General features: G+C 39.2%; 1 protein-coding gene across 3 annotated transcripts in view; it reads left to right on the top strand.

Annotated features, from left to right (window-relative positions):
* Nucleotides 1-16,579, top strand: part of SATB1 (SATB homeobox 1) — a 90,589-nt gene that overhangs the window by 11,821 nt on the left and 62,189 nt on the right. For 2 of the 3 annotated variants that reach the window (XM_021674526.2, XM_012466727.3), the window contains exons 1-5: nucleotides 2,550-3,294; nucleotides 5,909-6,143; nucleotides 9,761-9,937; nucleotides 10,708-10,834; nucleotides 11,595-11,718. In XM_021674526.2, the coding sequence (XP_021530201.1) occupies nucleotides 5,933-6,143; nucleotides 9,761-9,937; nucleotides 10,708-10,834; nucleotides 11,595-11,718 (639 nt within the window). In that variant the 5' untranslated portion in view covers nucleotides 2,550-3,294; nucleotides 5,909-5,932. Of the gene's footprint in view, nucleotides 1-2,549; nucleotides 3,295-5,908; nucleotides 6,144-9,760; nucleotides 9,938-10,707; nucleotides 10,835-11,594; nucleotides 11,719-16,579 lie in introns of those variants that run through there. The other variant, XM_021674533.2, reaches the window with a different exon arrangement.

Here is a 16,579-nt window from a genome sequence, read left to right on the forward strand (position 1 = left end):
GGAGGCCATCATTTCCTACACTTTTCTGCTTTACCTTTCTGCTTTTCTTTAGCTGTAATGTAAACAGTGTGCCTAAGAGTGTATTGGTGGCTTTACAGAGATTAATTTGCATATTTCCCTCTTATCTCAGTACTTGTGCTAACTTGTTGCTTTTTTATGTGTAACAAAATGTTTATCTGACTGATTTTTCTCTTTTCCCTACCAGCATACTCTGAAAAATAATTCATATTTAATGATAAACTGCCTTCAGGGTACTAAAATGGTACTACTAATACCTAAGCGATAAATGATGCATTTCTACTTTGGGTGAGATTGTAATATTCTTTATTTTACATGACCTGTATTTAATAGATTGTCTAAACAAGAGGATCGTACTTATGTAGTAATGACCATTTATTTATCTAACTGGGTAACCTACCCTAGATTGCAGGATAAGTGTTTATTGCTACAACAGATGTATTTACCAACCCAAACTTTCTTTTGTCCAGGGTAAATTATGTGAAGAATGATGACATCTTCTCCTTTATAATAACAAGTCAGGTCTCTTTCAAGTGACCCAAATTTTGTTTAACTCGGCCACGTATTTCTTCTTCCAAAGTATTCTATGGCTCAGAAGTGAGGGCGATTTGAACTGACGTCTGACTAGTACAGAAAGCTATTAGTTCTTTCTAACGTTGGCTCTTCATAGTTTAAGGACCACCCTCCTTAGAGTATAAACACTCGGAGAGCCTTTTGAGGCTCCTGGCCTTTATGGCTCTACAAATGTTTCTGCACCTCCGCGCTTCTCCGGAGAAATCCGCCTTCCGCGTGTACCCCTCCAGCCACTTCCTGAAGTCTACCTACCTCGGTCCTCAGCGCCTGTCACCTGCGTCCCCGCGCCCCTCTCCCGCGGGGCCGGTGCGTCACCCCGTCCCCCCGCCTCGCCTGTCCCTCCGCGACGCTCCGGGCGTACTCCTTTTTGTGGCTTTTGTGGCGTGTGGGTGGCTGGTTAGTTTTCTCCCCTGGCCCTCGCCCCCTCCTCCCCGTCGTCTTCCTTCCCCCCGCCCCCCCGAGCCCGTCCTGCCCCTCCTCCCGCCCCGCTCCCACTCGCACACCTGCCCCTGCTGCCCGCGCCCCGCGCGCTCCCCTCCCCGCTCCGGCGGCCGCTGCCAGGGAAGCCCCCTCTCCTCCTCCCCCCGCGCCCTCCCTGGCGCGTCTGGCGGCGGCCGGCGCTAGCCCTCGCGCGGCGCCCTGTTATTCTGGGTATTGTGTGTAATAAATGTCGGGCCGCCTCACTCTAATCAAGCTCATTACAAATTCTTGCGCGCCCGGGGCCGGAAACCGTGCGCTCCCCCCCTCCCTCACTCATTCACTAGTTACTTGTCTTTCGGCTTTTTAACTCGCCGCCCCCGCCCCCTCCCCCAATCCCGGCCCTCCAGCCCGGGTTTTAATCCCCATCCCTTTTCCGCCCGCTCCGTGCACCCTGCCCCCCCACGCCGCCTTCCTCCTCGGCTCCGCACCCCCTTCCTCCTCTCCTCCCCCCTCCTCCGCCGCCGCCGCCGCCGCCGCCACTTTCTCGCTCGCTCCCGCTCCCCGGACGCGGCGGAGGAGCCGGCCCCGCTGGGGAAGGCTCCGGGCGGCGGCGGGCGGCCGGGAGGAGGCTGCGTGCTCGGGGCTGGGGCTGCGAGCGGGGTGACTCTGTATTAAAATGAGGAGGAGGAAGAAGAGGCACCCACAGCGGCAGCGGCGGCGGCGGCGGCAGCAGCAGCAGGAGCAGCGGCGGAGAGGGCTGCAGCCCGGGCGGACGCGCGGAGCCGAGCGGGGCACGGCGGCGGCGGCGACAGCGGCCGGGAGGAGTCCACTGCTCGTTTAATGGGGGCAGAGCCGGCGGCGAGGGCGCGAGCGAGCGAGGAGGGAGAGAGCGAGGCGGCCGCAGCCCCGTCCGGGGACTCGCGCTCACACGCACGCACACACACAAACACGCGCACACACACACCTCTCCCTGTGCCACCCAGCAACACCCGGCCTCGCCACAACAACAAGCGCCGCGGCCGCCCTCCAGCCTGCCCGGGGGCCCAGCCGCGAGCCGGGGCGACTCCAGAGGACGCTGCCCGCCCCCCTCTTTCCTTTCGGGAAACTCCTGATCAGTTTTGTCGGGGTTCCTGGGCTTCTTTTCCCCCCAAGTCCTAGTGCCATTGTGGGGCTCGTTGTTTACCCCGGACTCTGGACGAGTGAGAGCTCGGCGACTTTTTGGGGGGAGGGGGCGGGGAGTTCGTCGCTGCCGAGGCGGTGGAGGTGGCTGGGGGTGCCTTCGGATCGTCCTCCTCCTCCCCCTCCCCCCGAACCTCCTCTCTCCTCACTTGCTGGGACCCCAGAGGCTCACAGCCCCGCGTCCATGGGCAGGGAGAGGGTCCTCGGGGCTGTTGCCAGCGAGGGCGGAATCAAAAGTGGCATTTTAGTGCCTTTCCGGGGCTCTGCTCTCGACCCTCTGCCCCCCACCCTCGCTGTCCCCCGCTAGATGCCCTCGCTGGGGGTGCGAGGCTGTGGGGAAAAGTTTAAGGTTTGTTAATATTAGTCGCGATTGTTGGGGAGGGGGTGGGGGTGATTGAGAGGGAGGCGAGGTGGCCTTCCCAGTGCGCGTTCTTCGGGGTTGTTGGAGAATAATATTGCAAGTGACAGCCAGAAGTAGACTTTCTGTCCTCACACCGAAGAACCCGAACGAGCAGGAGGGAGGGAGATACGCGAAGGGACCATTTTTTTTTTTCCTTTTTGGAGACCTTGTCCGCAGTGATTTTTTTTTTTTTTTTTTTTTTTTTTTTAAAGAGAATCCTCAGTCACCACCTCGTTTCCCCAGCACCACCACAGTGTACAGCTCATAACGGGTTTTGCTTTGTTTTTACGATTTCCCCCCAACGAATCACTTGTCAGATCAATTTTATCTTCTTCCTCCTCCCTGCTTCCCACTCTTCCCTCCTCCCCATCGCAAACCCCGTTCTCTGAGGTTAGACATTTTACAAACCCATATATGTTGGTTTTCGAATTGTGATTTTTTTTCTTAAACCCCTTTCTCATGGCTACTTTTCTATACGTTTATTTCTTCCCTTCCCCCTCTTAGGGGGGCGGGGGGTAGGGGAAGGGAAAATAATACAATTTCAGGGGAAGTCGCCTTCAGGTCTGCTGCCTGTTTTTTTTTTTTTTTTAAATTAAAAAAAAAGGACATAGAAAACATCAGTCTTGAACTTCTCTTCAAGAACCCGGGCTGCAAAGAAAATCTCCTTTGTTTTTGTTATTTATATGCTGTCAAGTTTTGAAGTGGTGAGTTTCAGGTCGGTTTTGCTAATTTCACTCAGTAAAACTGCAGTGTTTCTGTTTCTAGATAGTACTTTGCTTCTTTGTCTCTTTAAAAGGTCACAGTGAAAGCTTGGCCTGGATCGTGCCGGCCATATGGAATGGATAAGGGCACAATCTTAAAATGTGATTATGGGGTTGTGTGGGGGCAAAAGGGGCGATCCAGCTAGGAACTCATTGAAAAGGATCTCACATTGCAAAAGAATCGGTTCTTAAAAAACTAGAATTTCGTGCTTTTCTCTCTTTTTAAATGAAGTAGTTGCTGTTACTGAGTTCACTGTTTTATTTCGTAATTATCATATGGTGTTAGTTTATGGGCAGAGAAAATGGGATTTTCAGAAAGTAGCTTGCTTTCTGTGTGGCAACCAGACATTACACTAAAATGGGTCTTAACATGTGTAACTCAAAAGAAACTCTTCAGCCTGGCATCTGTTGAGACCATAGTTAGTTCTTGCTGCTGTCAGTCCAGGCAGGCCTCTTGGAGGTTGCTCTTTTCAATTCCAAACTGAGGTTTGGTGAACTTTAGCCAGGGCATGGAGTTTAAATGAGTAAATTGGGTGTTTTATGCGCATGTAATTTTGGTTTGTAATGTAAAGCTTTTTACAGCATGACCTAGTGTTTAATAGATGCTTATAGGTGGGTATTCAAAGGACAGTTTTGCATGACCTATATGATACTTTGATTGTCAATACATTAACTAAATTATATCACTTTCATTTGCTGTACAGTTTATAGTGTTGTTAAACCTCATGATTACTTAATATGTTTTGTAGCATTGACTTTGATGCTGTTGTCTACACCTCCCCCCCTTTTTTTCCTCTTAAATTGCCCCAAGGGCTAAGGATTTTTTTCTTTTCAAATCATATGTTTTAAAATTCATCTTCTGCTCTAGGATAAGGCAACCAATTTCAGAAAAAGCAGCTCTGTATTATCCACATGAAACATTATAAAGAGTGTTTTGAATAAGTTAATAATCATTGCTTTCTAATTTTGGCTTTAGACTGCAGTTTAATATAATGGAAAAGAATAATCTTGATAAAAAGTGGTTTAAAAAGGCACATTTATTGTTAATGAACCTCATAACCAAAAACAGATGGGACCCCGATCAACGGTAAACCTTTAGTTCTCAGTGTGCCACTCTGGAGTACAAAGATAAATAGCCATTAATGTTTCTCAAACTTTGTAGTTCTTCAATTGGCATTCTTAAGGTTGCTTTTAAACCTCTAGATTAATATTGCTATCCCCCTTTTCTTGATTATATGGTAAGAAGTAGGCTATGGTTAAACAGAAGAAAAAAATGTTTACGGAAAAGCCATGCTAATACAAACTGGCTTTCAACAAATCCAGATTTAAATAGCTTCAGTATAAGAATGTAAAACAAAAACAAGCTATGTCAAATTACTAGACAACTAGGAAAAATGGTAATTATTCTCTCTGGTTTTCCTAAATATGAAACCCTTAGTTTTATGAGCTTAATACTTCAAATACCATGAAAGTTCATAAAATAATTCTACTTACCTGTTCTTATCAATCCTAGTTAAAACTATACTTTGAAAATGACTTTGATATTGTCTAATCACTTTACTCTAAATGATGTGAAAATTGATGTCTAATACATAACTGAAAATAATTATCTGTTAATGTTTTGAAGTTAATTACGATGTTAACGCCACTGCATACTGAGGTTATTTCTGAATACTGGATATTTTGTTTTACCAGTATCATCAAGGTTTTTTTTTTTTTTTCTTTAGCTTGGCACTTCAACCTAATATGCATATCATGAAGTATATTCAAATTTTAAAAGATATTTATTTTTAACAGCCCTTTATTACTAATGGACACCTAAATATTAACTCTAAAACACAAGTTTAATGCTTCAGTACGTTGGATATTTGAAAACCTTTCACTTCTTTCTATTTGCTTAGGGGTAAACTGATCCAATCACGTATTTGACCCAAAACTTGACTAGGTCTTTAACAAGTCACATAACTCTTGAAACTTTGGTAGTAGAAAACTTTTTCTAGGCTTTAACTTATGCCACTGGGGAGTTTAAAAAGCAGTTAGATGTTACTTTCTTTAGAGATGGTTTATGTGTATTTTTTTTAATAAGAATTAAAACATGTAAAAATATAAACATATACATTAGATTTCTAATATTTTAAACTGTGATAATCTTTCCATCCTTTATTAAAGTGTTTCTGCTATCTTTCTGTAATGAGTTTCTAGTTATTAAAAATTGGGACTACATAAATACAATTTGCTGTTTTCTTTTTAGCTATACTTCTGATAATTCTAAAAGTAAGCCCATTTTTCCTTATTCAGTTTTTTTTTTTATAGGCCAATTACCTTTTTATTCATGTGTATTGGTACAGTTTCCACAGATCATTCTGTTAATTTGAATAAGAATGTAGGGCTATTATCTAGAAACATAGTAACATCTGTATTATATCTAGAAAGGCCATTTTACAAATACATTATGTTAGTAGAGAGCGAGATCTACAGCTAAACATTTACATAGGACACATATATACATACAGGTCCCCAACCAATTATAACATGTCTTCTTTTTAAATTCTGGCAGGTGATCTTTAGACAGTGACTGAGTATGGATCATTTGAACGAGGCAACTCAGGGGAAAGAACATTCAGAAATGTCTAACAATGTGAGTGATCCGAAGGGTCCACCAGCCAAGATTGCCCGCCTGGAGCAGAACGGGAGCCCACTAGGAAGAGGAAGGCTTGGGAGTACAGGTGCAAAAATGCAGGGAGTGCCTTTAAAACACTCGGGCCATCTGATGAAAACCAACCTTAGGAAAGGTAAATACTTTCAAGCCAAATCCTGGAAAGCTGAAAGCCCTGGTGTCTACACAAGGCCACATTGTGTGGGGGTGGAGTGGCAGAACATGTTTTGTGTACTCTGACTTTATTCTCTTTCTGATCTTAAATTAATTACATTCTGGGTCCTTAGTATCAATCATGTTAGAAAGTATAGGCTCCATGCTTGGGTGGAGCATTTTACTGTAGACTGGAATCATTGGACATTTCGGATTCTGAGGACTGAATTAAATATAATGGTCTTAGTTTATGCAGGGGTCCATTCAAAAGGTGTTACAGTAGAGGATCGTAGGCGGCTGTTGCTTTAAACTAACCTGATTAAGAATAAAACACTTACGTGGTTTGAGAGCTACCCTAGCTTCTTTCTAAGATTTTTGGTTGTAAGGCAGTTTCAGATATCTTAAAAGTCTTACACAAAAGTTTTGACATGTTATTTTTCGTGGCTTATTTTCTTAAGAGAAAATTCATTAGTATTGAAAAATATGATTCTGGTTTTTAATGTTTGTTTTAATTGGGTATGCTTGATGAAGGAAGAACAGATTTAGGCAAGTTTATAAGGGGAAGATGTGTAATTGTGTGACTCTTTTCTACCAATATTAAATTGATGCAGTTTAACAACTTTGACTGTGTTTGACAGTGTTGTTCCTGTAAAGCAGTGCCTATCCCGGGTGTAATGCCTGTGCCTTATAAGGAGCTTCATTCTGTGTCTGAATAACATGTATAGGAATCAGATTTTCCTTACATTTGCTAAGCAATGGATTAAAAATGCTATGTTTTAGCAACCAAGAATATTAAGTAGATAAAGTTAGAAGGCAGAGGAATTTCATTGTGTTTGATGCATAACATTTATCATACAATCATTTATTTTTTCCTTGGTTTGGCGAAAACAAAGAATATATTGATCCTGAAATGAACAGACACAGCAGTCCGTATTGTTAGATCTTTATCTATTAAAAATGGAAAAACAGCACTTCAGCAAATTCTTTGGCCTCTACTCATGATTACCCTATTTATTGATTGTTTGCCAAGAATGTATGCATCTTAAGAAAGCCAGGGTAAGAGCATTAAAAATATAATTTATTACGGCTTTTCAAACAGAGTGCATTAATATTGTACTGTGAAGCACTGGGGCTCTATAAAAAAGACTTTCTGACGCCTGCAAACATGTAAGTTCCATAAATTCCTAAATAGGAGATTTCAGCTGTCTCTGGTATTATGTGATATTTGCACAGCAAACTTTAATGCCAGGACAGTTTTAGACAAGGATTCTACAGACTTCACTGCTCCTTATGGCAGACGTGCTGTTTACACAGGCTCATAAACCTTCAGCAAAAGCTTCTAAGACTGCCTTCAGGTTTAAATCATGTGGTATTTTTAGCATTCAGCAGTGACCAGTGCTCTCCCCTTTAAATGCTGGAAGGTTATGAAGTTGCTGTAGTTGGAACTCTCGCCAAACACTAGCACAAATAATCAGACAGTTCAGAGAAGGCTTATGTTCAGCATTATTCCCAGGAACAGGAGGGTAACCGCAACAGTTTGCTAGAAGATCTGTAATTAGATGATACTCTTGTTACTTTATGACCATCTTTATTATTTTAGGGTACCTCTAAACATGATCGATAAAATGCAAAATAAATCCAATATATTTCAATAGTTTGAAAACCCTGCAGTTCATAGGTCTAAGGAAAAGTGTATTGTAGAATGCATCTGTTTAATCCTACAAAAGGAAGAATCAATATATATGTTTTTGTTGTACTTACTCAACTCTTTGAAGATATCAGGACAGGAGGAGGAAGAACTAAAGTACAGTAAATTCACTTCCTGCTCAAATGCTTTTTTGTTTTGTTTCTTGAATGTATTCTAAAAATGCAGTTTAATTGTAGAAGGGTCTCAGATACTTCAAATAACAAAATTGCTAAAGCCTTTTCATGGGTTTTTATTAATATTTCCATCTCATTTTTCTTGTGCATGGTTTCTGTCTGACAGGTGCTAGATGAAAATTATGGCTGAGATGAGAAAGCACTACTAAGAAAAAGGGATTGAATGTTTTTATTTGTTTAGGCGATTTTGTCAAAATACCTTCAAGCCAAGGAAGAAATCACCAGTTTGCATATTGCTGTTTTTGCTGTGGTCTCCCCAAGTTGTCTTCTGATCCCTGACGGGTTCTCTCGCTGGTATAAAACAGCTGAATGAATGACAAAAATATTGGCAAGCTCTGCAGCTTGTTTTTCATGCCTATCCTATTGGTACCTCTGAATGAGTTTGAGAGTTTTTCTAAGTAAACCTAAAGGGGTTTATTTGTCAGAGCTAGAATCTCTTGTGAACAGTTCACTAAAGCTTCGGTGAAGACTCACATGTAGAAAGATGTAGCTGTTTTATTGCCGGCTTTTGTTCAACAGAAACAAGCAAATAGAGAATCTTTAAAGAGCCTCTCTGGTGTCAGTAGGAAATCCTGATTTTTAGCTACGGTTGCTGTGTACTACACATCTTCAGAAGTTGGTAGGATTCTGTGAGTCCAGAGGACAGAGCTTAGAGAGGCATTAGTATTGTAGGACTAATTGTGGATCCTGGGTGCCCTGTTAAAGTAACCCTTGTCATCATTTATGCTAAAGATGATACCCTTCTGGCAGTTTGCCACAGTACAATTCAGATGCATCTGCTTTTAACCCTTTTCCGTTATCATTGGAAGTCTGACAGTGAGCTGCATAAACACCTTGAGTACTACAGCATTCCGTAATATCAATTTCAAGAAGAAGCCTCTTTCTAATAGTGCTGTGGCTTGTGCTTATTAATCATCTGGCTACTGAGTTACTACTGGATTAAAATATATAAAGAGAGAGCATACCAAATCTATGCAGATTCCTTTATTCTAATATGTCCTGATAAGGTCAGTTTCCTTTTCTCTCTCTCATTTTTATCTTATTTACTATAACAAAGATTGTTGATTTTAAAGACTTGTGGATACTGTGTTATCTTTTTAGTTAGGTAGGTTAAATGAGTATTGATACAAGCAAATGGTATTTATGTGCATTATGCATATATTGAAATTGTATATTATGAGCACCAGTTTGGTTAAGTACTTTGTGTGGAACCAGTTAGAGTTAATATCTAAAAAAGGAAGAAAATGAAAATTTCACGGTCGAAGATAATTTGTTTGGACACAAACAGGAAAAGTTTATTATTAACAAAATCATGTAGGCAGTAGGAATGTAGGGTCTTCCGAAGATAACTAGTGAGTTATGTTTGCGTACTGTATACTCATAGCAAACTAGAGAAGACACATTTATTTCTCTTTCATCACCATTATTATTTGATCAGAAAGGTAATTCTGCATTCATTGCTTTTGGAAAATGCACTGTTAATTTAAAGCCCAACTTACCTTAGGACCAAGTTCACATTCTACTTAAATGTTTCTCTTACAACTTTAAATAATACAGGAATGTATATATTTGTGTGCAGTGCCTGTAGTTCTGTACCCAGTCTGCCTTGGAAGCACAGTGAATCCCTTGTGATTATTTTCATGGCTAATTTTTCCTCCCTCAAGCTGTATTTCTGAAGATTGTTGGTTTTCCATCTCTTTTTCTTCATCTTTTTGATAGGAACCATGCTACCAGTTTTCTGTGTGGTGGAACATTATGAAAATGCCATTGAATATGATTGCAAGGAGGAGCATGCAGAATTTGTGTTGGTGAGAAAGGATATGCTTTTCAACCAGCTGATAGAAATGGCACTGCTGTCTCTAGGTTATTCACATAGCTCTGCTGCCCAGGCCAAAGGTAAATAATGTGTACGTGGGGTTGGAAAAATTGCTTGGCATCCTTTGTTTACTTTGCAGAGAAAGCACTGAATATTTTTATTCAAAGAACTGTAGCCTGTGTGTTACATTGATTCCTTATAGGCTGTGGCTTTAAAAAATTGGCTTAATTCAGTTTGGTTTAGTTAACACACATTTTGCTCATGTGGAATGTCGAGGTAGATTTTTTTTTTAAATTACTTCAGCTGAATCATTAGTATGCTTATTGACCTTAATAATCTGCTCCACTGAGGACCCACAAGGAAGTGAGGAGCGTATTTGAGCAGATGGACTGTTGAGAGTCAATTTGCATTTATGACTGAATATCTAGTTCTGTTTCTTTTATTCTGTTTCTGATGGTTTTATGGGCTGTAAAGTATTTTTCAATGCTGATTCCCACTGCAATAGAGAATCTTATCTAAATCGTAAAGCCATTTAGAACTGGTTCAGCTATGTCTTATTAGAACTTCCTGTAAGTTAGGAAAATGTGGCCTTGTGCATAGGTTTTATTGATGGGGTTTTATTTCCAAAATAATAAACAACCCTATAGTCATTTACATAATTTTACAATTTGGAAAGCTAAGCTGTGAATATTTTCATTGACCTGCCTTTTAGAGGGAAGGGAATCATTGAAACAGAAATAACAGTATTGCTTGTGGTAGGGGTAGCAGAAAAAAAAAAAGATCACCCTTTTACTAGATTTGGTATCTGGGGGTAAAATATTTAGTGACATATTCCCTTTATGTGAAATAGGGCTAATCCAGGTTGGAAAATGGAATCCAGTTCCACTGTCTTACGTGACAGATGCCCCTGATGCTACAGTAGCAGATATGCTTCAAGATGTGTATCATGTGGTCACATTGAAAATTCAGTTACACAGGTGAGTCAAGACAGCAAATCTAGTTCTTCTTACCTGGTCATTTTGAAATGAAGCATCTCTCTCTGGTCAGCCTTCAATTTTTTTTTTTTACTCTGTGTTTCAGAAAGGTTAATACAGATTGATTTTGTTACCTTATCCTTCTGCCTTTTTTCCTAACGTCAGTGTATAATTGAAAAGTACCTCCCCGACACACACAAGATTTGTAGGTTTGTGCAGGTTATCAAAAGACAAGACTTTTTATGTTTAGTCAATTAAATAATGCATTACAAGAAGGCATTTTACATAAAGTTTACTTAAGAAAAAAATATTTTTGCATATCATGAACACTGCCATCTGTGTACATTTTGTGAAAGACTGTCTTATTCACTATTACCACAATCTTACTTATTTATTTATTTTTTTACGATTTTAATTCGTATGAACAGAGTAATGAAAGGAAATCGGTTAATACGTTAAAGCTTTTCACGATGGCTCATGAGAAAGCAGTACACCTTAAATTGTCTTCCCAAGCGCATCAGAGCAGGAAGGTAGAAGTAACATGAAAAAATAGCCACCACAGGCAGCTGATGTATAATTCATGCATCGATACAGCAGATGTGTTGTATAAAGTAATTAACTAATCGGAACAATCAGGAGACCGAGAGCAATCTCCAGATGCATCTGTTTGATGCGCAAAATGAAATCTGTCTGTCTTAAAGGAATGTTCTGCAGCGGGATGCAATCTTGTAATAATCCCCTTTCTAATCTATGTCTCAAATAGTTGCCCCAAACTAGAAGACTTGCCTCCCGAACAATGGTCGCACACCACAGTGAGGAATGCTCTGAAGGACTTACTGAAAGATATGAATCAGAGTTCGTTGGCCAAGGAGTGCCCCCTTTCACAGGTACTTAGCATAGCATGTAATAAATAATAAGACATCATGGGCAACCCTGATTTGAGGTTTGATGGAGCTCCCTAGTTTAAAGCAACTGGTATCTAAAGCAAGATTCTGCCAAAAATGCAAAGTGACTTGACCACTGGTGACCTTTTAAAATATGCCTGATTCGTTCTGAACAGGGCCTATACGCTTTTTCTCCCTTGGGGAAAAGAGCCAAAGGACTGTTTACATGAAAAACAGTTCAGCGGAAGACTCCGCTGCCTAGTTTTTAGATTTGTCTTCTTTCTGAATGCTGTGAGCATGATGGCTACATTCTCCTGAATGCCCTTATTTAAGAAAGAGTCGAGGTGGTACTACTCCCACAAAGCTTCGGTGAGTGGGAATGGCAGTGTCAGTGATAATGCAAAGAACTTCACCGTGCTATCTGAAAAAAATAACTGTACGGTTCTTGGATACTTTACTCATTACCAAAAAATCAAAAGTGTTTCAGTAAAAGTAATTATGAAAATAATTACCCATAACTAAAAGTTGAATAGTTGTTAATTCATTCAGATTTTGTGACCAATTTTGTGGCTTTGGTTTACTTCTTTTCTGTTTTTTAAGTGGAATCTTCTTTTTCCCCTCTTAGTTGCCTGTCATACCATCAGGGATTTTTCAAATAAAGATTTTTAAATTATTTTCCTTGATTTCTTTAGAATAAATTTGGTGGAGGGCAGCTAAAACTCTAGGTAGAGACTGCCTACCTGCTTATAAACAGAATATCAAACATCATTTTTGATGAAACTCAGCTAATTTCAAATACAAAAGAAAAAGGATGCCGTGAATCTGCCGTTAAGGGCTGCTTGTGGGGTCACCATGTAAATGTGTTATAGTCATCCCCTCAGTATCCAAATCCATTTTAAGGCCATTTCATGATACAGTATGATTGGAATCTTGGTCCACCTAGATTTTTACCAAATATTTAATGTTTTCTTTTAATTTGAGTTTTAATTCTGAATATTAGTCTCAGTCATTTGAACTTAAACTGTATGAGTGCTGTATACATTTCTGCAATTAAGAGATCTCAGTGTATTTCTGCTATATTCTGAGTAGTAGATACTCTCAAAATGTATTTCTAATGTGAGGCTCATGACGATTATTGGGTACCTTTGACAGGAAACTTATGGGCTTTGTGCTTCTGTTTCATAAAAACTCCATGCATTTCAGATTTGCTAACTTACAGTCTAACATTTTTACTTTGATATTTGCTGGAAATTTTAGAAAAAAAGCAAATGAATTAAATTTATAATGAATGGCTTTCTATATTCTTCTAAGGTAAGCTATAGCCACAGGTTACGTATTCTCTGTATTGCTAAGTGTCCATTTCTTGCAATTCAGAGTACACTTTTTTTTTTTTGTCATTTCAGCTAATCTCCTATCTTCCCTCTCTCTCCCTTGGAATAGAGAGGATATGAATTTATAACCATCAAATAAAAGTAATTAAATTAATTAAACACAGTTAAATCAATAGGATTATATAATAAAAGCCGGGTGACTCTTCAGTGGCTTCATTTTGCAGACAACTCCAGATAACATGTTACATGGTTGCTAACACTTGAAAATTTGAAATGATCTAGAAATAAACTTTCAAAAAACTCAGTTAAAACATAATATAAATACGCAGTTCAGAAATCGCATGTCTTTATGTTACTAAATGTCCCATTGATCTTGGAAGCACATTGAGACAAAGACTTAAGGCATTTACTCTGAGCTGAAGAAGAAGATGTTAGTACCTATATTTATTGATACAGTTAGTGAGAACTAATTGTTAAATGATATAACATTCAGCCAGTAAACTCCACCTCACTATAACTTATAAATAGAATTTTGAATTTACTTAGTGTTATCATGGAAAATGAATTGAATACAGACAATTATAACATTAAGTAGAATGACAAAATATAATTCAGGACTTGGTTTTGGAGTTATACATTGGTGAATTTCTGTAGAGAGAGGTTTTCAGATACATGGCCTCCTGTGGCTGGATACCTCACTGTAATCATTAAGTGATGGAACTAGGCTGCAATTTCAACATCAGTTATAATTATAGTATTCTTTTCCTTAAACAAATCTTCTAAAAATTCAGCAGAGTTTAGCAGTGAAAGCAAATATTTGAAATTAATTTAATATTTAACAGTATGAAAAAATGTAAATTGTTCTCTAAATGAGGGAGTTATTTTATATTTTGCTGAATCATCTTCTATTTTTCTGCGAATCTGATACTCTAGTCAGAATATTTTCAATAAACTATTTTCTGTTTGCTTCTTGATTATGTTTTTCTGTCTAGAGTTATTAAGATGAGAGATGCAAGTTCCCTAAAGCCTATGTCCAAAATATATGCTGAGTTTGACAAAACTACTCTTTTTCCTTGGTTAAAATTTGGTGATAAAGATGTTATGGTGAAAAATGCCTAGCAAATAAATATGACCTCGGTCTTGTACAAAATGGGATTTAACACCAAGAAATGCCAAGTGTTAAGGCTTTTCTTTCCCTATGGAGTGTTGATTCAATCACGCAAGAGAACCTTTAGCATGCGATTCAACATACACATTTTACCATAGAGTAAGGGTTTTATTTTGTTGAATATGATAAAGTGTTCCAGGAGCAAGTATGGTTACAGGGTCCCTCAATATTAAACTTAGTATAAAGTTCACCCTCCTAGCCCCTGCTCTATTAGAGGAATAAAATGGTGTTAGGTCCCATTTTGTACAAGGAATAAAATTCCTCTAATAGAGCAGGGGCTAGGAGGAGTGGAACTGAGAAGCCACCAGGATTTTGCCTGGGGTGTTGGATAAGCGCTGCCTCCAATGCTCTTAGGATGGTTGTCTAATACTTGCTAAGCAAATGTCCATTTGGACTTGGGTTCTTAGAACCAGAAGGGATTATCCTTCCTAGGCTCTTCCCCTTTGACAGTTGAAGGAGCCAGTGTCCCTGGAGATTAAAGTCATGGTGCTAGTTAATGACTGACACAAAAGTCCTGACTTGTTAAGCTTATGTCCTTGGCTGATGATAAATTTTAAAAGTGTTGATTTAGCTACTCAGGAGGCTGAGGCAGGAGAATTACTTGAACCTGGGAGGCAGAGGTTGCAGTGAGCTGAGATAGCCTGGTGACAGAGCAAGACTCCATCTCAAAAAAAAAAAAAAAAAAAAAACCTTACATTTGGGTACAATAATGTTTTCTTTGATAATATTTGTAAGGTTTTCTCCAGCTGCAGAAATTCCATAAGTGGGCTTGGCTTGATTTACAACTCATACCTTTATTTCTGTTATCACTTTCCTATCATAAAACTGCCCAAATAGATTGACACTCATTTATTAAGTTCTTTGTACCACGTGTTTTTTTTATTTTTGTAAAATGTTCTAAGACATAAGAAATGCTTAGCTCATTATAGGTCCGAGGATGGATGTTTTATCGTCACTTTGGTTTTTTCAGTGGATATGGTTAGATAAATTGGATGTTACATTCTGAACTGCAGCTAAAGAGGAGAGAATAAACTCTGATTTGGGGACAAGAAAGCCTGTAATCATAAAACTTTGAGGATATGGATTTGGGAGGAAAATTGGGAATTTAAAAAGTGAACAATTTGATTTATAATAAAACATTACCTTTTGATGCTTATTTTCCCTGGAGTTTTAGAAATTGCATTTAAACACTAGATAGATAATATACACATTCTGATACAGGGGTAAATTCATTTTGTTAAGTAAAAGGTCAGCTATTAACTTCTACCAGCCTAATGTCTTCCTTCTAAAAATGTTTAGGTCAAATATTTTGTGGTGGTTTTAATCTGATTTGCTCATTTTCACCTCTCCTCTGTCACCACACACATGGGCATACACACATACACACACACACACACACACACACACACACGCGCACCAAAACTTTCACGTTTTTAAGGCATTGGATTATTTTCTATCTTACTTCTCACCTGGAAAAGATATCTTTAAGCCAAGTCATATAAAGTGGGTGAGAACTGTCATTTTTATTTTCAAGTGGTAGAATATATACAAAATAAATTTAAATTTGAACATTCCATTTAGAAGTAATATTGAGAAAGATGATTTTCCAATTTCCCTTTTTTTCACAGCATCCGAGGATCTCAAATATGTTGGACAATTTATTTATTAATGGCAAAATAGATTTTAAAAGAAACTACCCTGTGCTTCTGAAGCTTAGCTTCAGTACCGCCCTCCTGAAACGTGACAGTCATTTCCGTAGGAATTGAACACACTTACAAAGCTGATTTTCAGTCTGTATTATAAATGATACTAGAGCAACAATTAGAAAATCTATCATGTTATAGAACAGTGTTTTTAATAAACTACTTTGTTTCACAGTTTTTGAACTGAAATTACATGTTTCTTAAAAGTAATCACATTCTTAAGAGAATAGCCAGCATCAGTATTCATATGTTGCATTTCATGTGAGAGTCTAACCTATGAAATTTGTTTACATACTTGTACATTCAAAGGTATGTATCGACAGTCCACTGTATGCCAGGCGTTCTATTTCCTATGTAATAATAAGGATATGACATCTTAATAGCTGAAATAATAGTATTACACTTTGATTTAGTGCTTTTGATGTATTGAGATTGCCTTTGGTCCCTCTAAGTAGGATATAGTCTTATATTCCCATTTTTAAATGAGGAACCTGAAGCTCAGAATGTTGACATGAATCTCGGTGGCTACCTCACTGGTGAAGCAGAAGGGTAAGACTTCATACCCAGAGCCCGTGAGCTTCACCAAGTACCCTTTTTCATCACATACCACAAACAAAGAAATTGTAAAAAAGACAAAATGAAAGCCTCTCAGATGAATTTGA

Source organism: Aotus nancymaae, unplaced genomic scaffold (genome assembly GCF_030222135.1).
Source record: "Aotus nancymaae isolate 86718 unplaced genomic scaffold, 86718_ANA_hifiasm-v0.15.2.pri h1tg000019l, whole genome shotgun sequence".
NCBI lineage: Eukaryota > Metazoa > Chordata > Mammalia > Primates > Aotidae > Aotus > Aotus nancymaae.